Below are 25654 nucleotides of genomic sequence, written 5' to 3'. Positions count from 1 at the left end.
GCAAACACACAAAAACACACACACACTCTCTTCAACTTCAGGAACCCGTGAACATGACACCATCCACGGTGCCTCCTGAGTCACTTCATGTTTAAAATGCTCCACAGTTTGCAATGTGCTTTTCCACCCTGAGAGAAACATCAGGGGGCTCAGGGACTCACTAGCCCACGTAAGCAAGGAGGGGACGGCCCAAAGGATCAGAGTCAGTCCAAGGGCATCTCACAGAAGCTCAGCAGGAGGAGATGCAGTGGGTGCAGGCCCCAGAGGGCACGTCCCGGGCACACCTGCTGCACTGCTTTCCGGACCCTGCGGCCTTCACAAATGGACGGTTGGCAGCTGCCTGTCCACGTCCAGCAAGGCCATGGGCACCGTTTGCCTGCAGCCTGTGCCCGCTTCCCGAGCCCACATCACGCTCAGCAAGGCACATATGTTGGGCTTGCGGGCTTCATGCTACCGCGCGCTTAGCCAGTGGTGGTCTGGGGAAAACATGACTGTCACGTGCCCCGCGGAATCAGCCAAATCCGCTTTACTGCCGAGGCCTGGAACTGAACCTGCCACGTCCCCCAGGGGCCTGTGTGTATGTTTGTGCATAAGTTCCCTCGGTTCTGTTGCCCAAGTGCACTTACCACCTGACCGTGACGTATGTCCACTGTGACTGGGCCCTGACCCAGGCACCCCAGGAGGCGGCCTAACCCGCCCACACAGGCCCGGACCCCAAGCCCATAAGCCCCTGAGCACTGACCCAGCCAGTCGGCCTCACCGACAGTCCAGAGCCCAGCCCGGAGCCAAGCCCAGCACCTGGCAAGCCACAGGCCTCAGCAAATGTTTGTTCATGGAGGGCATCAGTGCAATACCACGGAGTTCATTTGGAGGCCTCTCCTGGTAGTGCTCCCCCTTTCTCTACTTACCAAAGTAAAGCCCCCCTGTCCTCCGGCAGAGCCCCGATGCTTTCTTCTCACTCCCTCTTTGTGAGTGGGGGACCAAGCCTGCCTTTCACAGCATGGGGCCTAGGCCCAATCTGGGGCTTAGCACGCAGTATTTGCTCAACAAATATTTGCTAGATCAATGCGGAATAAATGCCATTTGTTCTGAAGGATCCCATTTTTAAAAGTGCTGGCCTGTATTTCCCTTGGGGTTTCTTTTCTGCCTCCCTGCTCCCTCGCAGACAGCGTGGCCTGAGGAAAGGAGGTGGCAGCAGAAAGCAAGAAAATCACGTCTCTTGCACAGATTTGCTGATTCTAACTTAGGACCAGAGCGAACCAGACAGAACTCACAGGAAGGGCAAAAGATTCAAAAATCCTGAGGCTGAGAAATTATTTTCTGAATTGTCTCAGCCACACAGAGGATGCCCAAGTGTGTGGCTGCATTGCAGGGGGCGGGGGCGGGGAGTTGTCTATTGTGCACATGAAAAATATAAAATGAGGGTTTGGTTCTGTTGTGTTCTGAGCGGCTGTGCTCAATCCCTATTTGTTGCATGAGCCCTGAACGGATGACAAATGCCTGGCACTTCTTCAATCCTGACTTTATTCGGCCCTGACTCAGTTGTCAAAGCACCTGCTCTCCGCCTAGGTTGTCAGCTACGCGGGGCAGGGACGGCTCACGCAGCGAGTCCTGCTCCCCCGTGCAGAGGGCTCCGGCCTGGACACAGACGGGACTTGCTCTATAAATGCTTGGGGTTTCTCTCCAGGCTCTGCTGCCCTGTCTTCTCCTCACCCTCCCCGCCTCTTCCTTCCCAGAGCATAAGAATTTGCACAGCCTGGAGCAGTGGAAGGGGGCAGAAGGGCCGTGTCCCCATCCCCTGCGGCAGCACAGCCCGATGGCCGAGCCTCTTAGGACCTGTGTCACCTCGAAGGCCACGCACTGTGTCTGCTTCAGTGGTGTGATCTGGACTTTGGGGCGGTGAGGTTGGGCCCGGGCCGTGGGCCAGACACTCAGGCAGGGGGTACTAGGTCACTGGTGCTGGGAGTCCCTGGAGATTTATGGGACCAAAGACTTGGAGCGGCCCCTGAGTCCTGGGTTATTCAAGGCCAGGGAGGGAGGGGCCAGACACACCCAGGCCACCAGCAACTCCACACGGCCCCTCCTGGCTGGTCCCCGCAGCTGTACTGACTCTGCCAGTGCACTCGGCATTTGCACACTTACTTGTGTCTCCTGGCCTGGGTGTGTCATTCCCGAGTCTGTCCTTCATCTGTGGCCGGAAGGTCAGCGTTGCCGCTGGCTGGCCGCCTCGCAGTCCCCGCCGCTGGAGTCACTGCCCAGCCCTGCCACCGACTAGCAGGTGTCCCTGAGCTTGTTACTTAAATGGTCACCACCATGACCTTCTCCCCTGGATCTGTGCCCTCAGCCCCAGGTTCCTGGCGCCAACAGCCCCATATCACCAAGGCCTGTGATCTGCCCACTGCCCCTCCTCCCAGGGCCTGGCACTGTCCCTGCTACTGAGCAGCAGCCTAAGGGGGAAGGGGCTTGTCCTGCTCCCCTCCTGCCCCTCCTCTCCCCAAGGCTCTCTGCCCACACAGTCCCAGCGCCTGCCCAGAGGGGCCTGGGGGGGTGGGGCTATACTTGCATGGGGGGCGAAAATCACCAGGCAGAGACTGAGATGTTGCAGGGTTTTTTATTAAAACCAGGTGAGTCACTCAGTTACCTGAGAAGGCACAGGTGTGGCTGTCCCGCCCCGCCCGCCTCCGGCAGCAAAGGTGCATTCTGCCGTCTTCACGGGGCCAGGCTGGGTCAGATCGGATGGCTGGGGCTTAGTTTAAGGCTTGGATTTGGGGTTAAAGGTGAGGGTGAAGGTGTAGGTCAGAGGTCGGGAGGAACTGGGTTGGGATTTCGGTGAGAGAATTAATGAGGTATGACCCAGACTCTGCAGGCCTGTGAGCCTCGGGCCAGCCTCTCGGTTCCCAGGAGACGACTCTCCGGGGCGGGGGCCGGTCTCTCGGGTAAGAGTCCCCGGGAGCCCCCGCCCGCCCCTCACGCCCTCGCCTCTCCTGCCCACTCCCACAAACAAACCAATACTCAGAAGCACACGCTACGCAGCTACGGGACATTCGGTCCCCGCCCTCGCCGGCCGGGCCGGGTGGGGGTGGGGGTGGGGGTGGGGGCAGCCAGAGCTTAGCCCTGGAACCCCAGCTCCTTGTACTTGGCGGCCATGTCGTTTCGGAACAGCTCCAGGGCTTTCTTCATGGCTCCCTGGGCGTCGGCGCCAAAGTCCCCGGAGTGCTTGCTCTGCAGGACCTGGATGATGATCTCGGAGATGAACTGCAGGGGGGGCGAGGGGTCACTGGGTTGGACAGGCCAGAAGCTAGTGGGGCTGACCCAGGCCCACCTTCGCTCCATTCCAGGGCCGGTTATTGGGGCACCCAGGGTTGTCTTTTCCCCCCAGGACCCCCAAGACAGGAACAGATGGGGAAACTGAGGCCTGTCTTGGGACAGACAGGAAAGGCCAGGCGGTGCACCCCCGGCCACGTGGCAGGGGGGCTGCCTACCCACTGCCCTGCTTGGCTCCTGCTCAGGCGAGGACCCAGCGGCAGCCGGGCCAGAGCTCAGGGTGGGGCACTCAGGGCCGCGGAAAGGAAGGGGCTGCGCCTCACCCTGATTTTACCCAGAAGTTTGCAATCAGGAAATCTGGAAAGAACCAACTCCTATTTGCATGTATTTAGCATTTGCATTTAATGACTTGGAAGGGTTATTGCTTTAAATAGGGCGGGGTGGGAGCGTGGGGGACAGAGAGCCTCCCCTTTTCCATGGGAGCAGGGGAGGGAGGAAGAAGAGGAAGGAGAAGGCCTCCGTTTACACACCCCCACCTAAACGTCTGCTCTCAGCCCCACCACTTAACACCCACAGTTTCGTCACCGAGCACACCAAGGCAGGCATCGCTGTGCCGGGCGCGGGGCCACCGCGGGGCCTGCGCCATCTCACGGGTATAAATGCTACAGAGCTTTTTCAACAGTTAATCAAGATTGATACCAAGCACGGCCCCTGGCCAGCAGGCCCCGTGGGGTCGTTTTACGGAGTCCCAGGCAGGAAGTGGCCAGGCTGGGGTCACGCAGCAAGTGGCCGGCAGAGCGGGGGGTTCATACCCAGGGGACTGTGGACAGAGGGCCGTCAGAGCCAAGGACAGATGCAGCGACGGCGCTGTCATCACGTTTCGCCATTTTCTCAGGAGCCTGGGGTGCCAGTGACAGAAAGCCATTGGGGAGGGGGACAGGAGCAGAGGGAGCCCCCCAAAAGAACAAGAATCAACGCCTTTCAGCTAAGAAACCAGGACAGCCCACAAAGGTCTGCCCTGGGCCTCGATGTGGACAGATACCTTCACCTTTCACTTCACGACGCAGCAAAACAAAGTGGGGGTACAGGTGCCAAGGAGCAACCTTAGGAGACCGAAGTTCCAGGCCCAGCTCTGCCCAGGCCCCCTGTGTGACCTCACCTGGAACACAGGGGCGTAGGAGACCCCATAGGGAACCTCGGACTCAGCCTTCCCTGAATTGATGGCAGAGTCACTAATATTGGGAACTACGGGGTGGGCCAGCAGAGCGACTGAGACAAGGGTGCCCTCTGCCCCTCGCCACCGCCGGCCCCCACTCGGGCGAGAAGGAGCCACCTCAGGGAGAGCACCGAAGAGGTCCACGGAGAGGGGAAAGGCTGCTGCTCGGGGCTGGGGCTGCAGTAAATTAAGCCTGTTTGGGGTGGGCTTGGCTGCGTTTTCTCTCTAAGCCTGTTCCTTTATCCCCAGAGCGTGAACGTGAACGCTCCTCGGGCTGGACTGTGAGCCCAGCACACACCGCAGGGGCTCAGGCCCGGAAGACAGCCAGGCTCTACCCTGGAGGCGCTCCTGGCCTGGCCCCCGGGGCCAGGATCATTACAATACAGCCCGCAGGCGCCTGACAGCCTGAGCATAAAGCCCCTTCGGGGTGGGGAGGACACGCAGAGGGGGCAGCTGCTTCATGGGCCTGGGGCCAGGACAGAGGAGGTGGTTTCTGAGCTGGGGCTGGGAGCTGAGAGGGATTCACCAAGAGAAGAGGCAGGAGGCACAGAGTCCAGAGGCAGGACTGGCTCCTCACGTCTGGGATTCTGAGTGGGATGGGCAGAGGACGGTTTGTGTGTGATGGGGGCGGGGTGCAAGGAGGTGAGGCTGAGGAGGGGTTGTGGTTGTCAGTGAGAGGCATTGGGCCACAGAGATTCAGAGCCCGGGCTCCAGAGAGCAGACTGTGCCTGCAGGCTCTTCAGCACTGTGACCTTGGATAAGTGGTTTAACCTCTCTGAGCTGTTTCCAAGTCTAGAAAATGAGAATGACCGGGCACCTGCCTGGCAGAGACTGCACACTTTCTCCACTGGTAGCTGCAAGCTGGCTGCATGCGGAGTGACAATGGGTTACACGTCCCAGCTTCCCAGGCAGACAAGTGAGCTCTTATAACTAAATTCTAGCCAAGGAGAAGTGAACTAAATCGTTGCATGAAATTTCCTTAGACTCCTTAAAAGAGTGGCGTCCTCTCCTCGTCACGCTTCCTGTTGGGAGTATGAACCAGATGGCTGGCGCCCTAGCAGCCATCTTGAACCATGAGTCAACTTTGAGGGTGGCTGCCACATGCTAAGGACAGGGCAGAGCAGAAAAAGCCTGGCTGCCTGGGGCTCCACAGCAGCTCTGGACTTACTGCTCCGAACTCCTTTTGTGGAAAAGGAAAGGAAGATGCCAGATGCAATGTCTCACCTTGTGGGGGCAACGGTGAGACCCCTTCTCAGTGACCCAAATACCATCGCTCTTACCCTCGTTGCTGTACCAGCTGCCTGCTGCTCCCACCCCAAGAAGGTGCACCTATCCGCCCCTCCTCCACTAGGACCCCGACTCTCTGTCTCTTCATCTGTAGGGATGCTGGAGCCAACAGAGCCAGCCTGCCACTGCCACGCCCTGCTGAGCCCGGCTGCCCCGCTCTCGCCGCATGAGTCCTGCATGTCTCAGGCCCCCAGTGGCCCCAGGGTGCTGGCAGAACAGAGACCTAGTGTGAATCCTGGTTCTGCCATCTGCCACCTCTGGGACCACGGACAAGCTATTTAATCACCCTGTGCCTCAGTTTCCCCATCTGTGAAGTGGCACAAAATAGAAAGGATGCCGGCTGAGCACCAGCATCACTCTTCTCCCTGGGCCACAGGAAACTAATTTGGGGGAGAAACATGTTTACTCTCAAGACCCCAGGAGGAAGGCAGAGTGGGTGACAGCCCCCTCTTTATAGATGAGGAAACTGGGGCGCAGAGAGGAGTGACCGGGTCACCCCTGCAGTTAGCAGCTGTGCGGGGACTAGGACCCAGGCTCGTCCTGGCCAGGCCTCTCCCGCCCGTGCCCACGCCCGCCTGCTACGCACCTCCAGGTACTTGACGGGGATCTTGTGCTTGTTGGCGTGGGACTGGGCCAGAGGCTGCAGCTCGGCCGCGTGCTGCCCCTTCTTCTTGAGGATGCCGCCCAGGGCGGTGAGCACGGTGCCTCCATGCTTCTTCAGGTCCTCGGAGGCCCTCATCTCATCCTCCGACTTTAGGCCCTTGAACTTGTCAAACTTCTCCAGGGTCTCAGGGTGATTCTTGAAGAGTCTGTGGGGACAAACAGGGGTGAGGTCAGACGTGGGCATGCGCGGTGGGGCCTGGAGGTGGCCGGACTAGAGGTCAAGTCCAGGCTGCCCTGCTTCCTGGCTGTGTGACCTCGGGCAGCTCACTTGACCTCTCTGTGGTTTGTCTCCTCACCCGAGGCCTGGGAATAACCAGTGTCTCACGGAGGGTGTGCCAGGAGGACTCAGTGAAGGTGTGTCCTGAGGGCCCCAGGGCACTGGCACACAGCCTATGTTGTGTAAATTCCTGCTATTATTTTTATGTTGGCATCATTGTCTCCATCTTCTTCGTTGCTACGGGGAGAGGCAGGCAGGGAAGCCATCTCTGCCCTCATCGCACCCTGGCTCACTCAGGTTTTCCCTAAGTTGTTTGGAGAATGGAGGACAAACTAGCATCGTGGGAGGAGCAGGGGGAGGTGGGGGCAAGAGAGCGGGGAGCTCTGCACCCACTCCTGTACTTCCCGCTGGGTCATGTTATCCCTGTTCCACAAGGCTCGGGACGTGCAGTCCTAGCTCGGTCTCGCGGGGCTGCTGTGCAGAGCAGCGGGACTGAGATCAGGCCCGAGTGACTCAAGCAGTCGTGCACATCAGCGACCTTCTCTGCTGCTTCCTGTCTAGGGATCATCCTTTGGTTGCTTGAATGCTTCCTGCGATGGGAGACTCACTACCACCTGCCAGAGCCTCTCCAGCCTGGAGCAGCTCGCAGGCTCGCTCCCTGGACCTCCCCGGCCCCAGGAGGTGCAGGTGGTGAGGGGCCCTGGTGGGAGGCACCTGCCAGAGACCAGGTGTGCCAGGCAGGTATCCAGTGAGCTGGCTATAGAGGGCCCTGCCCATGACCCTGAGCGGCCACCTCCAGCCTCGGACCTCAGCCCTCTTCCTGTGAAAGGTGGTGTTGGTTAAAGAGGGTCACGCCAACTTCTTGTCCTTCCTGGGCAAGACCAGAGGTGGGTGGCAGCTCAGGTCTCATGGCTGTGGGCGGCAGAGCTCAGACCCAAGCCCACGGTCAGAAGTTTCCAGAGTTTGCACTGTTCCCCTTGGGTTGCACCCTGAAATGTTGGCTGGAGTCGCCCCGTCTGCCTGGGTTTTTTTCTCCTCCTGGATGATGGCTTCAGGTCCTTGACCAGTTTCTGTTCCTGGCTGTGTGAAATCCTCAACCTGACCACGGACACACCTGGACTCACACGCATGCACACGTGGGTGCACCCCCCACCCCTCCTGGACTGCCAGGGCTGCCCACAGCTGTGCCCCGTGTCACCCCCTCACCCTGGGGCCTGGCCAGGCCTCGTGCGTCATTGACAGCTCGTCTCTGGCACCTTTCACTCTAGGGACCCTGAGCTCCTGACTATTATTATCTGTTGACAATGATCCTTGAACTGCTGCCTGACAGACGTGAGACCTGTCGCCCACAGAAGGAGGCCCGACCCGAGGCCCAGAGCAGTCAGGGACCTCAGGCATTTGGGGATTTCCAGATGTCTGGGAGAAGGAATGTGGGCCTGAGGAGTAGGGAAGCTGAGTGCTGGCCCCGGCCCTGTCTCCAGTGTGCTGTGTGACGGTGGATAAGTCACTGAACTTCTGGGGCTTGGTTCATGCTTCTGTAAAGCAAAAGGGTTGGTCTAGTTCATTTTGCAGCCTCCAAATTCTAAGACTTGACCCCAGTCCTCACCCTCCGCCCTAACCTTCCATGTACAGCATGTCAGCCGGAGCAGGACCCATATTTGCTTTAAGCAGGGCAGGAAAAGCAAGCTAAATCATGATCTAGAAAAGATGCAGCGTGAGCCTGGCTCTTCCATTGGGAGCAGAATCGGGGTGCGCGAGGGGCGGGCAGCACAGCGCTGGGGTCTGGAGCAGGTGAGCTGGATCCAGGAGGCCTAGACTTGAATTCCAGCTGTGGCTCTGGGCAAGTCATGTCACCTCACTTTTAAATGTGGGGTTCCTAACATCTCCCTCCCCAGGCTGAGGCAAGGCTTTAATGAGTCAGTGCCTGTGAGGGGCACACAATTTGCTGTTCTCCAACGCGCCCCTGACCTCTCGTCTCTACTGTCACCATCACCCTCGCCATGGACACCAGCACCCCCATCACCTCACTGTCACCGCCAGCATCAGTGAGGACTGGGGTTAAGGCTCTGTCTAGTCGCCAGTGCCGGGTTGACTCTCGGCCTTGATTTCTCCCTTAACATGATATTATTGGCCTCCAGCCACGATTTGCAAACCTTTCATGGCCTCGAAATCCTTTGTTCAAATGCAAAAATAAATAAAGCAGAAAAGTGTTGGCAAGAAAAGGAAAGGCAGGCGGCTGGAGCCCCCTCGGCAGCCCCTGCCTCCTGACCTCCCCGCTCCTGGACCCACAGTCTTCCACTTGACCTTCCGGCCTTTGTGCCCCATACCTCGGACTTGCAGCATTTTATCAACCAACTCAGCTGGACAGAATTTGCCTCTTTATAGTGGGAGAATGGGAGAAGAAGGCCAGTTAGAGAAAGCCCAGATTCAACATCTGAGACAGACCAAGAAGCCCGCTCCCCCGGGACATTCGCAGCTCAGAGAGCTCGTGTCCTCTCTCCCCTGACCCCACCCGTCCCGGACACCAAGCGGGCAGGAGCAGCTGGCGTGGTCCCTGCGTGCCCGGCATGCAGAGACATACAGGGCACCGGGCTCTCTGGGGCCTTCCAGGGGCCATCACATCTCGTCCCTGGCATCTGGCCCCTGGCAGGTCTCCTGGTCCACCCTGAAATGAGAGGAAACGTCTCCCCGGATGATACGGCATCTCAAGTCTCCTTGGCGACATCCAAGTGACTATCTTAGAGCTGGCAGCCCCCAGATGACCTTGGACAGACTCTGACTTTGCAAGCCAAGCTCCTACCCTAGTTCCCTAGAAGCAGGGGGGGACCATGAACTCAAAAAATGCCAGGGCATGAGCCCCCCGAGACCAGGCCAGACTATCAGTTAGAAAATGGGGTCCAGGGAGGAGCAGTAACTCAGCCAAAGTCACACAGCAAACTGGGGGCTCAGAAGTTGATGTCAACTTGCAGGAGCTCTTTGGCCAGCCAGACAGGACCTGTTGCAGCCCTAGCAGGAAGAGAAATTCAGAAGGGAACTCCCCAAGATGCCAGCAGTCAGCTGGCAACTTGATGGTCCATGCGCTATTCGAGCATGGGCTCTGGGCGCAATGACGGGCCGGCTGTCCCAGACATGGAGCTGGAAGTGGGTGAAGCCTAAGGGAGACAGAAGGGGCACCTGGCCTGGGAAAGGAAGCCCATTCTGGCTCAGAAGGAAGGAGAAATTCATCTGTCAATTAAAGGACCAAGGTCAAGCACGCACTCCTGGCTACCCCAGCCCACTTCCTCCCGGCGCTGATGGACTGATTTACACCCCGTGAGGCTTTTGACCTGGCTGGCCCAGAGCATGAGAGAAGGGGCCCGGAAAGAGGGGAGTCTGTCGCCCCCCGGGGTAGACGGCAATGGGAAAATGAGCTGTATTTGCAAGCCATGTGCCAGTCTCTATTGACAAAACTCAGACTTTTGTTTTCTTTGGTTTATTCCAGAACTCCTTATAGAAGGCAAGGCCGTCTGTCTGAATGCAAGACCATTGTGAGCAATCAAAATCAAAACATTCTCGACATGAAAAGTCATACCAATGGGCCTCTTCCCTTTTCTAATGACAGTAATTTAAAGATCCCTGTCAACTTCCAGAACTCATTTCTGCTCTACGGTGCAGATATCAGGAGTTCCTCCCTTGCACCAGAGAGGAAATCAAGGCTCAGAGAGGTTGTGTACCTTCCCTAAGGTAACACAGCCGCTCAGTGGCAGATCCAGGTCTAAAGCAACAGGTTCCACCTTGAAGGCCATGTCTTAGCCTTGACACTTCATAGGCTTTCATAGTCTTGGGACTCAGGGAGCAACCTCTCCCTCCTAGGTCCTTCTTGTTCTCATCCATTAAGTAAGATCGGGCCTGGAGGTGGGGAGATATGTCAGGGCTCGCTAACTCTGTCTACATTCCTCTTGGTGGGCTCTAAGTATCTGGGGTTGCTCACCCAGCTCCCCTCCAATTCTTGACATCGGCATGAGGTGGAATGCTTCCTTCCCTGACTCCAATCTCTGACGTACAAAAGCAAAAGCTTTAACAAGTGAGACTTTTAACAAGCTCAACTAACACAGCCAACTGGTCAACCCTGGCGGCCAACATGCCACCTTGCAGGTGAATCCCCTGGATCTTTGGGAAGCAGGTGCTAGAGATAATGGAATCTCTTCCTTTTACCTGATGAGGACCTCTTGCCCGTGGCCCGGGATGTCAGCCTCCACCTTCCCCCAGACGTTCAGCACCAGCTGCCATTCCCCGTCGCTGAGCCCCATGGCGAGTCTGAAGAAGACAAAGAGAGCAAGCGTGGACTGACTGGGTGTCCTGGCCCTGAAAGCTGGGGTTTGAGGTTGCCTGGTCTCTCAGAAGCTTTATACCCTCCCGGATGCTTGACACTCGATCACTTGACTGCTTGTTCTCTCTCTCCCTTGCCCTCACCCCACCCCCTATCATGCAGGGGTCTAATCTTTTCCTTTCTCTAACCCTCACATGGAAGCTATTTTGGGGCAGGTGCCATTGTGGGGAGGTAGGACAACTCAGGCCACAGGGGGTGGGGGTGGTTGCGTGTGGCAAGAGACGAGAGGAGGTTGGGCCACTGTCTGGACTGTCAAGCTAACAGAAAGGGCACCAGCAAGGCCAACCCCAGCGGCCTGAAACCCAACTCTCTTTGCTGTCAGTCATCCCACGAGGGCTGGCATCTTTCTGAGCTTAGGTAGCAGGGTCCTACTGGCCCTGCAAAGTGGGGCTTTTGGGGCTCTCGCTGTCTACATGCTAAGGCTCCTTTTAGTGGGCGCTAGCCACTGCTCAGCCACTTTTTGACCCTTTGCCAGAATATGCCCCACTCAGCCAGAAGTGTTGGGAAGGAGCCACATGTGTTCCTGCTCAGAGCCGGGTCAACCCAGGAAAATCCATAACCATTAGATCCTGATTTCCCCACACCACCAAGAAAACTGGCTTGTGAAGTGCCCTCTGAACAAAGGACTACTTCCCCCTTCCATTTATTTGTATGTAGTCCTGTTGTATTGTTTACCTCATCAGATTATATTTCTTTGTTTCCAAGCCAACTGCTCCATTAGTATAATAGTAGCCAATACTCCCAGAGAATTTGCCGGGCGCCAAGCCCATTCCCAAGCACTTTATATTCAGCGGCTAGTTTAATCACCTAACAGCCTTATATGAGCAACATGAACATTACCCCATCTAATTGAGGGGAAGTGAGGAAATCTGTGCCGCAGCCCCATAGTTAGTTGATGGAAGACTTGGGAATTGAGCCCAGGAAATCAGACCCCTGAGTCCATGTTCCTGAGCATCTTGCTTTGATTTTCACATGGGCAGGGGCTTTGTTTTATTCATCTGTGTATCTTTGAGACTTCACATAGTGAACTGCCTCAAGTCTGAACTAAATGTTCGTTGAGTAAAAAGGTGGATCGCTTTGCAAGGAAGGCAAGTGGAGGATTATTGGCCATATTTTACAATAATCCATCATCTGTCCACACCCATCCATCCATCCATCCGTCCATCCATCCCCCAAACACCCAAGTATCCATCATGTTCTCTCTCCAACCTGCTACCAATCACTGCTGATTGGACCATGCTGACACCTCGTCCCGGGCAGCCAATGGCAGTGCTGTCCATTAGCCACAACAATCACATCCCCCCTTAAAAATGTGATCAGTTTGGCAAAAAATAGTGCGGTGATGGGAACTGTGGAGTCCCAGGGAGTCGGTTTCATGGCTATTCCTTGATAAGAACCTCAAACTTAAAGCCTCCCAATGCAACCCTGAGTCTAGAATACTCTCTACCCTTCAAGGGTTATCACGAGCCACCGCTTCACATATGATCTCCTTTTTATCTTTTCAGGGAGTCCCATTTATTGAGTCAGCTGATTCCTGGCCAAAAAGGTCAGAGGCACAAGGGCCGCCTGTCAGGTGCCCTTCCTAACATCGTGTTTCAGATGTCACCGTGAGGGGGTAGAGCTCAGGGTAGAGCCTCTGATGGCACAAGTCACCCACAAGGCTCTGCCTTCACCCTGGATACCGGGCCAGGGAGCTTCCAGAGCCCAGGCGGCTGTAAGACGGGAGGTGCTTCAGCAACATGAACAGCGAAAGAGCTATAGGTAGGACTGTGTCGAGCTAAAAAGATTTTGCACAGCAAAAGAGACTATCATTAAGATGCAAAGACACTGTACTGAATGGAATCAAAGACTGGCACATTGTACGTCCAATAGAGGCTAATAGCTGAGGTTTATAAAGAATTCATCCAATGCAACAACAATAAAAATAATCAAAAAGTGGGCAAAGGATCTGAATAGACACTTCCCCAAAGAAGACATATAGATGGCCTATTGGCACATGAAAAAAAGATTCACTATCTCTTATCAGGTAAATGCAAATCAGAACCACAATGAAAGGGCCTCCCTGGAGGTGCCACCAAGCTATCAGCAGCCACTGCAGCACGATCTGATCGACCCAGCCAGGGAGCTGACCCACAGGGCACAGCAGACCTCTCCTTGTCTCCTGGCTGCTCCCCTCAGCAGTGTGTATCAGTAGATCTGCCTGTTCTGCTCCCCACTCTGTCTCTGGTGAATCCTCTCACTCCCCCCACCCCTCTGGCCTACACCCCAGCTCTTGTGTGCATAAATAAGTAAAAATAAATCTTTAAAAAAAAAAACAACCCACAATGAATGAGATACCACCTGACACCCGTGAGAATGGTCCAGATCAAAAAGACCGAACAAGTGCTGGCGAGGATGTGGAGGAAAAAGAACACTCTTACACCGTGGGTGGGATGTAGACTGGTCCAGCCGCTATGGAAAACTGCGTGGCACTTTCTCAAAATATCAAAAACAGATCTCCCATCATATCCAGCTATTCCGCTCCTTGGTATCTACCCGCAGACAGTAACGACACCCACCAAGAAGACACCTGCGCTCCGGTGTTCCCTGCGGCACTACGGAAAATAGCCAAGAGGTGGAAACAAGCTGGGGGCCCAGAGGTGTGGTGTGTGTATGTACACAGCTGCAGGATGAAATCCTGCCATTTGCTGCATCATGGATGGCACCAGAAGGGATTATGCTAAGTGGAACAAGCAGAGAAAGATAAATTCGAGATGATTTCACTCATATGTGCGGAGAAGAAAGAATCAAGCAGAGAAACAGATAAAACGAGGCCAGAACAAACCAGAGGGGAGGGTGGGCGTGGGGCCCCGTGGGCAGTAGAGGAGGGTTTGGGTGTGTGGGCAGTGGGTGTGGGGGAACACACGGCGAAGAGGGGTAAACCTGCACCCTTAAAACATAGTGTTGTAAAGTGGTGATGCCTCAATTAAAAATGTCCTAGGAATTTTCCAGAGGCTGCTCATTCATTCTTTTGTTCAACTGCCTGAGGCTGAGGGCATTTGTGCAAACCTCAGTATCAAAAGAGGGCACTCTGAGAGGGTGTGCCAAGGGCTCAGGACCTCGGCAGCCGCAGCCACCTCCTCTGGTGACCTGCTGAGGACGAGCCGACGTGGAGGAGCAGGAGCAGCTGGCCCTGGCCCCAGGCTGGCCACTGAGCCACCTGGCTGATGCTACTGAGAGAGCATCATGGGCTCTGACTGAAGCACTTAGCCCTGGGCAATGCCATTTTCCATCTCTCGCTGTCCTGCGCCCTCTTGGGACAGCTGAACAGCCCTGGGGGGCAGCAGGGGAAGGCTTAAGGAAACAAAGCCTTGGTGAGGTCCAGCTCCGAACCCAGATCCAAAGACCCACAGCTCTTTCCAGCCCCCCGGTTGTCTGGGACAGCCGGAGCCTTTAAAATCTCATCAATTCCTGACTGATGCTAAAGCGTTTAACACGGAGCTGTCAACCCCTTGGCAAGCACCCCGTCAGCTGGCACACTCGCGGGGACCTGCGGCTTTGAAGTTGATGAACCTTTTAAGTTTTACCATTTAAGCTAATAGGCAAGAACCGACATCTGTTTGTACTTACATCTCTACAACAGAACAGGCTTACCTAACCGTTGCTATGGCTACCTGGAGTCGCCAGCTTTGTTTGGGGGCTATAATTATCCCCATGACAGCCTTCAAATGGCCAGGGCAGGCAAGCTGGAGGTGTGCAAATAGGAAAGATGGCTGCCTTTGTGTGCAAAACTTTCTGCAGCCTTTCACTCTCATCTCCTTCTCTCCTGCTCGCGCGCTCTCTCACACACACACACAATGTGCACACACATGCATGTGTGTGCACACACTTACCATACATGCACCACATACATGCATGTGTGTTCAGGGACTTTAATACCCAATGGCAGCAAAACTGGCTGCCATTAAGTCCAAGCTGCCCACTCCTCTTTTCCCCTTTCATGTCACAGAAGCCTTTGAATGTGGAAGTCTGAGACTTGTAGAATCACCCTCAAATCTTCAATTTCTGGAATCTTGAGATCCCAGGATTAAAATTCTAGAGCTCCAATGTCTTCAGTGTTTGCCACTCTGGAAACTTGGGTTCCAGATTCCAGAATCACAGAAAGCTGGAGACAAAGAAAAGTCTAGCAGTCTCGGGCCGTAGTATCTGGAAGCTAGAAGGGACCTCCGGGGATGCTGGCCCAAGGGCCCACCGAGGGCGGGAGTCCTCCCTGGGGCTCGTCATCCGGCATCTGCTTGAATACTCCAAGTCCCTAAAGCTTTAAAGAGTCTCCATTCCCGGACCAGAACACTGCCCCACCCCCACCCCCCTGCCACCCGCCCTGTCCTGCTCGTTCCACGTGCTGGCCCCGTGGCCCACCAGGGGCTTGGGGGCCGGTGAGCGTCTCTCACAAGGGGAGTTGCAGGCCCACTTAACTTTCTTTGTCCAGACCCAGCATCCCAGGACTTTAACTGAACGTTGGCTCCTAGCAAGGCCAGCGGAGTCTCTCTGGACAGAGAAGCCCAGTTCTGCCAATCCTCAGGGGCTGACAACTCGCCAGGCTCGACACCACACACAAAGCAACGGCCGGGCGAGGGGCTTCTAGCTCCTACCCACCCGCACATGTTGGTGTCCCCGCTGGCCGTCACCCAGGCCCTTCCCTTTCAAGAGCTGCAAATCCAGCCTGGATGACCAGGGGATTTGTGGCCTTCGGGCAGCCAGCAGCTCCCCCCAGCAGTCAGGGGTTACACTGGAAGACTCCACCAGGCCCCAAAGCCAGAAAGACAGAGACAGTTTGGCTCTTCAAAGTCAAGGTCCCCTCAACCTTGACCACCTCCTTTCCTCCTCCTCTGGGAACCACCCCTTTGGAGGCCAGCCTGGCGATGCCTCCCTCTGCCCCCGGCTTGGCTCACTGTTTCCTGGCAGAATCCACCCCCCGGGACCAGCGCCAGGCCAGACTCCGGGCAGAGCTGGGGCTGGAGCTTGCAGGGACCAGCCAAGGCCGTCCTGGCGGTGGGACCCCCAAGCCTGTGCCAGACCCTCAGTTGGGCCCCCCTCCCCCTCAATCCCCTAGCAGCATCGTACCGACCACAGCTCCCCTTCTCCCCAGCTGTCCTCCTGGAGCCTCCAGCCAAGCAAGCGGTGGGGGCTGGGGGTGGGGAGAGGTGTCTTATAGCAGCTGGGGAGAGGCACAAGGAACTAAAAATACAGTTTACAGGGCAAGGCTCCTCCTCCCCCTGGAGGCCATGGGGGCTTATTGGAGGAGGCCTGGCAGGACACAGGGATCCTGATACCCCAGGCAACAGGTGTGGCCTGGACAGGCCGGCTCCCTGACCCTCGTTCAGCCCCATCTCTGCAGCCCCCTCCGCCCCTTCCTCCCTTCCTGGCCCTCTCGCAGAGACAGCTGCCCCGCCGGGGCCTACCCCCTACTGCACCTCTTTCCCCTCTGGAAGCCAACACTAGCACAGCTATCTCAGCTCTCTCTGCTTTGGGGTGCAGCTCCCCATCGTGAGCTCCTCAAAGCAGAAATATAAAACTGATCACTCAAAAGCAGGAATACACTGCATTCCAGGGGCACTGCTCCCCCCAGAAAGCCTTAGCCTTAGACACTTTCAAGCATAAGCTCTACTTTACACACAAGAATACCCAGGCACAGAGAGGTTAAGGAACTTGCTCAAGGTCACACAGCTAGGAAATGTCAAGCATTAATTTTGAGCCCCAGGCAGGCTGGCCCGACTCTGGAACCCTTCCGTTTCCTGCTCACATCTTCCTGACAGTGCTTTGCAAAGAACCAGGTCAATAGTTTTTTGAATGTGTGTTTTCTTGAACAGAGTCCTCCAGAGTCTTAGCTTTGTGGACGTGAAAATAGAGTTGGGAGCCTTCTGGGAAGGCTGACATCGGGGGCCCTTCTGCCATCTAGTGGCCGTCAGGAGAAACGCCACCATCGGTGGCGGGGTCCCTGTGTTCACCCCCTCATCCTGCCAGCAGAGTCAGTTTCCACCTCTACACTCATCGCAAGGGATGGTTTATAAATTATTAAAATATGAGTCTGGCCTTTGCTGGTCTTTGCTCTCGAGGGACTCAAAGTCAAACACAATAGAGATTTGAGCAAAGGATGGGAGAGCAAGAAAGTCCCCGAGGCCCGGCCTGAGGAAACCCATGGGCAGAGGTAATCTGGATGGACGTTGAAGCATGAGAGAACACTCTCGAGCCACTCCTAAGCAGAGGTTCAAACTGTGAGTGCAAAAACCCAAGGGCTGTAGGGGACGGTGCGGGGAAAGGGTGCTGGGGTAGGTGGGGCTCCCGGAGAGGGCTCCCCTGTGCCAGAGTCAGAACGAAGGGATTAGAATTTGACAGCTCAGTTTCACAAGTCGTCATGGTCACCTGGTGCCAGGCTCTGTGCTGGGCCCTGAGCAGGCTGCGGGGGACAGCAGGTTGTGTGATATAAAAGGAAGATGGCAAAAGATAAAGAGACAAACTGAGAAAATGTTTTAAAAATAAAATGGCAATAAGCAGTCATGTTTTAATCCACCTTAAATTTAAATGGCTTGAATTCAGCAGTTCAGACTATGGAGAACAAAGTTCAACCTTCTTAACCCCTCTTACCAACAAAGACAGGCACGGGAAGAGTCAAAGCCTGGAAGACAATCCTATAGAAAATGGCAATTTAAAAAAAAAATCAGGAGCAGCTACACTTACATAAGACAAAATAAACTTCCAATTAAATAAGGTAATATGAGATAGAGATGAGCATTACACCATGATTAAGGACAAGAAGAAATAATAGTTACAAATATATGTGCACAAATGATGAGCACAGGGAGATACATAACTCACAAAGTACAGAAGCACCATAAGGCACACAGCACAATTAGTGGTAGAATTAAAGAGAGATTTTAACAGACAATAATATGAGGGGTTTGTATACTCCACTTACAACTATGGACAGATCAACAAGACAGAAAATGAGAAAACATTGACCTTAAATGAGAAGCTAGACCAAACAGACTTAACAGGTATCCATAGAACTCTTCACCCAAACACCACTGTATATACTTTTTTTCCAAGTGCACATGGGACATTTGTAAGACTAGAACATGAAGAGACACAAGTCAATTGTTGATAAAATTACGAAGATTGAAATCATACCAGGTACTCCTTCAGACCATAAAGCAGAAAAACAGTTAAAGAAAAGCCATAAAAACATGAATACTAGACCATGTGCTGCTTAATAGCTATTGGATTAAAGGGCAAATTAAAATTGAAAGAAATCTCAACAAATGAAAACTGTGATACCAACTATTAGATGCAGAAAAGTCTTCTTAAGAGGAACCATAACAGGGCCTCCCCGGTGGCGCAGCGGTTGAGCGCTGGGTTGCGAAGCTGCCCGCAGCCTCTGAGGCACCAGTTTGATCCCGGCTGCTCCCCGGCCACCGGAGGAGGGTCCCGCATGGCGCGCAGACCTCTCCTGCAGCCCGCTGCTCCCCTCAGCAGTGTACTTCGGTCCTTCTGCCTGCTCTGCTCCCCGCTCTGGCTCTGGTGAATTCTCTCACCCTCCCGTGCTTCTGACTCTACCCAGTGCTTGTATAAATAAATCTTAAAAAAAAAAAAAAGAGGAATCATAACTACAATACAAGACTACATTAAGAAGCAAGAAAAAACTAAATTAAAAACCTAATATTGGGGCATCCCTGGTGACGCAGCAGGTTGAGCCCAACACTGTGAAGCTTTCTGCAGCCCCTGCAGGCGGGTTCAATTCCCAGCCAGCCAGGAATATAACCACATGGCATTGCATGCCTCTCCTGTCTCGCCCGCTGCTCCCCTCAGCAGTGCTTTCGGTCCATCTGCCTGTTCTGCTCCCCAATCTGTCTGGTGAATCTCTCACCTGCCCACACCCCTGGACTGTACCCCAGCTATTGCATAAATAAAATAAATCTTAAAAAAAACCCTAATGTTATACTTACGGCAACTTGAAAAAAAGGAATAAACAGCCTCCTTCTGGAAGCTGAGGAGGTCTGCCAGAAGGTGGGCCCAGGATTGGCCTGGAGGCTGAGGAGGTCGACCAAAAGTGGGGAATCAGTTTAGACTGCAGGCTGAGGAGGTCGTCAAGCAGGCGGGACCCAGCATGGACTAGAGGCTGAGGAGGTCGACCACCAGGAGTCCCCGGCGCAGCCTGGAGGCTGAGGAGGTCCACCTGCAGGCCAGCCCCAGCCAGTCTGGAGGCTAAGGAGGTCAACCTGCAGGCCAGTCTCAGTCTAGCCTGGAGGGTGAGGAGGTCGACCTGGAGACCGGACCCAGCCCAGCCTGGTGTCTGAGGAGGTCAACATGCAGGCCATCTGTAGCCCAGCCTGGGGGCTGAGGAAGTCGACCTGCTGGCCGACCCCAGCACAGCCTGGGGACTGAGGAGGTCCAACTGCAGGCCGGCACCAGCCCAGCCTGGGGGCTGCTTGGTAGTCCTAAAGGCCGGCCCCATGCAGCATGGAGTGTGAGGAGGTCGCCTGCCGGCCGGCTCCACACAACCTAAAGTCTGAGGAGGTAGACCTGCAGGCCGGCCCCAGCAAGCCTGGAATCTGAGGAGGTCGACCTGCAGGTCGGACGGAGCCCAGACTGGGGGCTGAGGAGGTAGACCTGCTGGCCGAGTCTAGCCCAGCCTAGGGCCAGAGGAGGTCCACCTGCTGGCCGACACCAGAACAGCCTGGGGGCTTAGAAGGTTTATCTGCAGGCTGGCCCCAACCCAGCCTGGGGGCTGAGGAGGTCGACTTGCAGGCAGGTCTCAGCCCAGCCAGAGGTTGAAGAGGTCAACCTGGAGGCCAGCCTCAGCCCATTCTAGGGGAGATTTACCTGCAGGCCGGCACTAGCCCAGCCTGGGGCTGAGGAGTTCCACCTGTAGGCCGGTCTCAGCCCAGCCAGAGGCTGAGGGGGTCGACCTGCAGGCCGGCCCCATCCAGCCTGGAGTCTGAGGAGGTTGACATGCAGGCCGGCCCCAGCCCAGCCTGTGGGCTGACTTGTTCGTCCTGCAGGCCGGCCCCAGCAAGCCTGGAGTCTGAGTAGATCCACCTGCAGGCTGGTCTCAGCCCAGCCTGGGCGCTGAGGAGGTCGATCTGCAGGATGGCCTCAGCCCAGCCTGGGGGCTGAGGAGGTGGACTTGCAGGTCGGCCCCAGCCTGCCTGGGGCTGAGGAGGTCGACCTGCAGTCGGCCCCGGCACAGCTGGAGGCTGAGGAGGTCGCTCAGCACCAGGACCTGTCTCGGCCTGAAGGCGGGAAGGATGACCAGCAGTGGTGTCTCAGCTAGGACTGGAGGCTGAGGAGGTCGACCAGCAGCGGGATTCAGCTTGGAGTGGAGACTGAGGAGGTCGGCCAGCAAGAGGCCCCACCTCGGCCTGACGGCTGAGGAGGTCAAGGAGCAAGCGGTCCTGGATTGGCCTGGAGCCTGAGGAGTTCGACCAGCAGGCGGCCCCCGGCCAGACTGGAGGCTGAGGAGGTCGACCAGCAGTCAGGATTCAGCTTGGACTGGTGGCTGAGGAGGTCGACCAGCAGGCGGGCCCTGGCTCGGCCTGGAGACGAGGAGGTCGACATCAAAATGTAGTAGACAGCAAAAGGACCACCCAAAAGATTAGTGAAACTAACAGTTGTTTTTTTTTCCCCAAGATAAACAAAATTGATAAACTTCTTACTAGGCTAACAAGAAAAGAAGTGAGTATACAATCATAGAAAGGAGAGAGAAATTACCACAGATTCCACAGAAATACAGAAAAAGAGATGTTATGAATTAAATGAACAAGCCATGGTCCTTGCTCTCAATGTTTATTACAACACTATTTACAGTAGCCAGTACATGGATGCATCCTAAGTGCCCACTGATCGAGGACTGGCTCAAACAGATGTGGTATATCCACCCAATGGGATATTATTTAGCCTTAAGGTAATGGGAAATACTGCCATTTATAGAAAAGGGAAGGAGTTCATGGGAATTATGTATAGTGAAGCAGGTCAGAATGTCAAAAACAAATATTTACATGTGAGACATCCAACAAAACAAAGTACTAGAAAAAATATTAGAAGACACTAATAAAAAAAGAAAGTGAGGTTTCTGAGGTTGTGAGGGTTATAAGGGATGATGGTGTGTTCGCTGGACAACACCACACTGACAAACGGGAGTCGTGGAGCAGGCTGCACAATGCAGGATGCTGCTGAAGAGCAAGATCCTGGCCCTTTTATTGACACACGTAATTGATTGTAAGGAGATTAAAGAAAGGGGAAGCGGGCCTCCCCGGTGGCGCAGCGGTTGAGCGCTGGGTTGCGAAGCTGCCCGCGGCCTCTGCGGCGCCGTTCGATCCCGGCTGCTCCCCGGCCACCGGAGGAGGGTCCCGCATGGCGCGCAGACCTCTCCTGCCGCCCGCTGCTCCCCTCAGCGGTGTGCTTCGGTCCTTCTGCCTGCTCTGCTCCCCGCTCTGGCTCTGGTGAATTCTCTCACCCTCCCGCGCTTCTGACTGTGCCCAGTGCATGTATAAACAAAAAAACAAACAAACAAACCAGCAAACAAATAAATAAAGCATGCCTGTAAAAAAAAAATAAAGAAAGGGAAGGGTATAGAAGATTAGGGATTGTGAGTCTGCCCTCCGGGCACTTCTAATCTACTTGATGATACACCCTAATCCCCAGCCATGGTTCTAATCTTATCAACAAGGCACTCCACTGATCAGCTTCTGGGGTCCCTTGTCATACATCGGTCCTCGGCCCCCCAGGCATTCCTGGTCATACCTCGTGATGTATAAATATGTATAAATCGGGAGTATGTGTTATGCATCGGTCCTCAGCCCCCTGGGCATTCTGGACATACCTTGTGACGCACAACCTTCCCAGTGTGATCCAGCTTTGTGCTTTTGTTTGATGTGAAGGGCTTAAGGGTTGGGCTCCTGTTCCTAACTGGCCAGACCACTTTGACCTTGTTTAGGTGACAAAATGGCGGCTGAATAGGCTGCCTAGGAGTAGCAGACCCACAGTGGTGGGGAAATACATACACATAATCATGGCTTCCACAAAAGGATATTCATTTCTCTTCAATATAGAAGCCAGAGGTCATGGTCCGGGGCTGGTAGGCACACAAATGTCAGGGACTCAGTCTCCGCCTCCTTTGTATTCTGCCGTATTACACACAGAGCCTGTGCCTTCTTGCCCAAGATGGCTGCCTGCGTTCCGACCATCACATCATCATTCTAAGCAGCAGAAAGCCAGGAGGGGTAAAGCAAACCTTGTGTCCGCTCTCTTTAGGGACACGTTTTAGAAGTTGTCAACAATATACCTTCTCTCACTACATGTCATGTGGCCAAAGGTCTGTGCAAGTGAGACTGAGAAATGCAACGTTTACTGCTGGCCAAATCCTGAGCTAAAAGTTGGCCATTGTATTACTTTGGAAGAAGGGGTAAATGTAAATGGGATAAAACTAGTAATTTCTGCCACGGGAGTCTTAAAACGCATGACACATGCAGGGAAGTACAAAATATTTTGGGGTTTCCGTGGTGGAGGGAGGGAGGGCGCCGTGGAGAATGCGGCCCACTGGAGGCCGTGGGGGGGCCGCAGCAGCTAAGTTTCTCTCAGGAGAGCTGCAAGGACGGGCTCTGGTTGGTTGTCCTAGAAACTCCACAGTAGTTCCAGACGGGACTGGCAGGGCGGGGACAGGTCTGTGTTCAGGAGACATTTCACCCGACATTTTCTGCCGGCATCTTTCAAACATGCAGCGGAGCTGAAAGAATCTTAGAATGAACCTGAATATGCGACACCTGATTCCACCCCTGACATTTTACTAAACTCCTTCGATTGATTCCTGTGCAATCCCCCGCGCCTTCCACCTCCAGATTTCCACGGCAGAGTGAACCCCAGACCCCGGCCCACTTGTCCCTACATGCTTCAGCCTGCGGTCCAGGAGGGCTGATGCTGGACAGGCCGTCCCCCTTTATGGAAAATGCCATCCAATGAAAGGCACATCTGAGGCTCCCCTACTTCTGACAAATGCATACACCGCACCACCCAGACCCCTGTCAGGGCACAGGACACCCCAAATGTTCCCACATGCCCCTGCCTGGCCCGCCGCTGCTCACACGCACCCCCTGGGCCACCACGGCCCCATGTTTAGGGGCTGGTTTGAGGAAGAAAGCTATTTAAGAGGCTGCCGTGGCGCCCACGTCCTGGCATGGAGGAGGATTTCTGAGCCAGGGAGAGGCCGTCGAGGGGTAAAGCAGGGAGAGAGGACCAGGGGAGGCTTGGCTGAGTGACTGAGAGGGTGGGGGTGCACTTTACTCAGGCGGGAGGTTCCCTGAGGGGGCAGAAGGGAAGAGGAGTCTCCTTTGGGGGCAGCTGCTTCTGGGGTTCTGTGGGGCATCCGTGCAGCAGGCGGAAGGAGGCCCTCGCCTCTGGAGGCTGCGCTGCCCCATGTTTTGCAGGATCTCCATCCCCCCAGCATCCCCACCCCCTCGCCGTCCCCTCCACGACAGTGCCCACAGCCAGGTTCCCACCACCGGGAAAGTCAGGGGTGTCCCTGTGCAGAAGGGAAGACCCCCACTTTCCCCAAGGCCACCGTGGGGCACGGAGAGGGCGCAAAACAGTCACTTCTGGTTGGCAGAAGACAGAAAGGAGCTGCACTTCCTGGGAGAGGGGCAGAGCCCGGCTGTCCGCACCACTCCCTTCCTCCTCCTGTTCCCTCCAGCACCCTGGAGCCCTGTGCGCTTCCCTCCCCTTTTCTCAGGCCTCCCCCCTTCCCTTTACAAACCATCAGACTGGGGTCTTCACTACAGCCCCAGGACGCTGACTCCAGGCACCCCTGCTGGGGGGTGGTGGGTAGGGAGACAAAGTGAGCACCCAACCCCTCCCCAGGCCCCAGGAGGGTTTCCCCTAGTCCGGCCCAAGGCGAACACAGTGCACCGCGGCAGAGTCGTTTCTTTCTTAAAAGCCCACCTGGGCCCCTGGGGCTGTCTCTGTGGTTCCCAGTAGCGGGTCTGGACTTCATTCTCTGGGATTCTGCTAAGAAAAGACTTGCCTCGCGCACCCCCTCCTCCCCGGGACAGCAGGGAACAGCCTGGATGGACTTGGCAATGTGGAGAAACTGACCCGGTCAGACGGAGGGCGAGGGCGGGGCTGGTGTCCAGGAGGCAGCAGGGATGACTCCAGGGGAGGATGCCCAGGGAGGAGGAGGAAGACCCTGGGGAGCACCCCAACATTTAAGACTGAGAAGAGGAAGAGATGCAGAAGAAAGCCTCCAAGGACAGCAGGGAGCCCTGGGACTTTACACGAGGGGAGTCCGAGGGTCAGGTCTGCAGACAGAGGGTGGGATGAGAGGGAAGCCGTGTGGGGCGTGAGGAGGAGGTTCAAGGACGTCTTACACCCGGCCAGGGTGGGGGCTGACGCGCAGATGGGACACATTAGAGCATTAGTCAGAGCACTCGATGCTGTAACTAGTGTCAGGACACACCGGAAACCACCCCAGACCCTCCAGGCTAACGATCAAATAAGCATCAGACAGATTGATGAAAGAAAGTCGAAAAGAAGTTTAGTAAGAGCAGACATGCTCCCTTCCACACGGGAGAGCCCAGCACGACTAACTGCCCCAGAGCTTCCCATGCCTCGTAAACAGCTGAGGCAGAAGGGGGTGGGCAGGAAAGGTGAGGAGGGGTTCCCGGGGAAGGCACAGTACACAACTGTATGCAGAGAAGTCCTGCCTTCTCCTTTGAAAAGAGATGAGGGGACGGGTCTTTCTGGTCCCATCCTTAGAGGAGAAAGTTCCAAGTAAATATCCTTTTCAAAAGCAGGCTCCATCCAGCCTGCAGAGCCCTCCCATGAAGGCTTTTTTTTTTTTCTTTTTTGCCCAAAAGACATATTTTGGGGTGGCACATTTTTATTCTCCAAAACAAGCAACTCCAATTCTCAGTGGCTGATTAGCTCTTAATAGCACCTTTATTGGCTTGGTACCTCACAGGCCTTGTGAGCTGGCTCTGCTCCACACGGTGATTCAGGGACCCAGGCTTGAGCCCAAGAACTTCAGACACCTCTGGTCCCTCCGCATCTGGCAGGCAGACAACAGGAGGGAGAAATCCAACTGAGAGGTTTTAGAGGTTGCTCCCAAGAGTGATGCTCGCCATCCCTACCACCTTCCTCCAGCCAGATCCCAGCCACGTGGCAGTGCCAATTTCCAGTAGTTTGGGGACAGGGTCTCCGTGTGCCTGCAAGAGCCACACAGCAGTGTCTGCAGCAGTGATGGCCAGATATGATAAGAAATTTTCTAATCTAGTGGAAAGATGGGAAAGAGGAGCTGGAAATAACACTTTCATACACACGGTGTCCTAAATCCCGCAGAGCCCATGGTAGAGGCTGGGAACTTGTAGAAGCCGTTTCAAGCCTCATCCTCCAGTGAAGTTCCCATCACTGCTGATGAGGTCCCTGGGTGGGTGGAGGGGCCGAGGAGAAGACCCTCATAGTGCCCGTGATGTTTAGAAAGGCATCCTCCAAAGTGGGTGCTGGAACAGAACTGCAAAGCGTTAGGGAGGTGGGTATGTACATGGAATATTCAGGAGCCTCCCTGCCCCTCTCTCCCTCTCTTTACCCTTCACCCTCCCCAACCAGTTTAGCC

The 25654-nt window shown here is 55.3% G+C and overlaps 1 protein-coding gene across 5 annotated transcripts; it reads right to left on the bottom strand.

Moving 5' to 3' along the window:
• Positions 1 to 3082: 3082 nt before the first annotated feature.
• Positions 3083 to 24285, bottom strand: MB (myoglobin). 5 transcript variants are annotated; one of them, XM_037515224.2, is made up of 4 exons: positions 24139 to 24285; positions 10842 to 10943; positions 6354 to 6576; positions 3083 to 3255 (listed from the first exon to the last, which is right to left on the bottom strand). In XM_037515224.2, the coding sequence occupies exons 1-4, from the start codon at positions 24246 to 24248 to the stop codon at positions 3109 to 3111; spliced, it is 582 nt and encodes a 193-aa protein (XP_037371121.2). In that variant the 5' UTR covers positions 24249 to 24285; the 3' UTR covers positions 3083 to 3108. The 5 variants fall into 5 exon arrangements, with proteins under 5 accessions (XP_037371121.2, XP_037371122.1, XP_054552774.1 ...); XM_037515225.1 differs by lacking the exon at positions 24139 to 24285 and adding an exon at positions 16120 to 16235; XM_054696799.1 differs by lacking the exon at positions 24139 to 24285 and adding an exon at positions 16124 to 16235.
• Positions 24286 to 25654: the final 1369 nt, after the last annotated feature.

This window comes from Talpa occidentalis, unplaced genomic scaffold, assembly GCF_014898055.3.
Source record: "Talpa occidentalis isolate TD23 unplaced genomic scaffold, MPIMG_talOcc4v2.1 talOcc4.16, whole genome shotgun sequence".
NCBI lineage: Eukaryota > Metazoa > Chordata > Mammalia > Eulipotyphla > Talpidae > Talpa > Talpa occidentalis.
Note: the sequence above shows the minus strand (reverse complement) of the source record. Positions and strands in the feature narration are given on the sequence as shown.

What these genes read in the sequence shown, in the direction of transcription:
- MB (XM_037515224.2), bottom strand. Translation starts at nt 24,248, where the DNA reads ATGTTGGGGTGCTCCCCAGGGTCTTCCTCCTCCTCCCTGGGCATCCTC. An exon ending in CTCGCCCTCCGTCTGACCGG is followed by an intron (nt 10,944 to 24,138) that starts GTCAGTTTCTCC and finishes TGTCTTCTTCAG; the next exon opens with ACTCGCCATGGGGCTCAGCG. An exon ending in TCCCCGTCAAGTACCTGGAG is followed by an intron (nt 3,256 to 6,353) that starts GTGCGTAGCAGG and finishes CCCCCCCTGCAG; the next exon opens with TTCATCTCCGAGATCATCAT.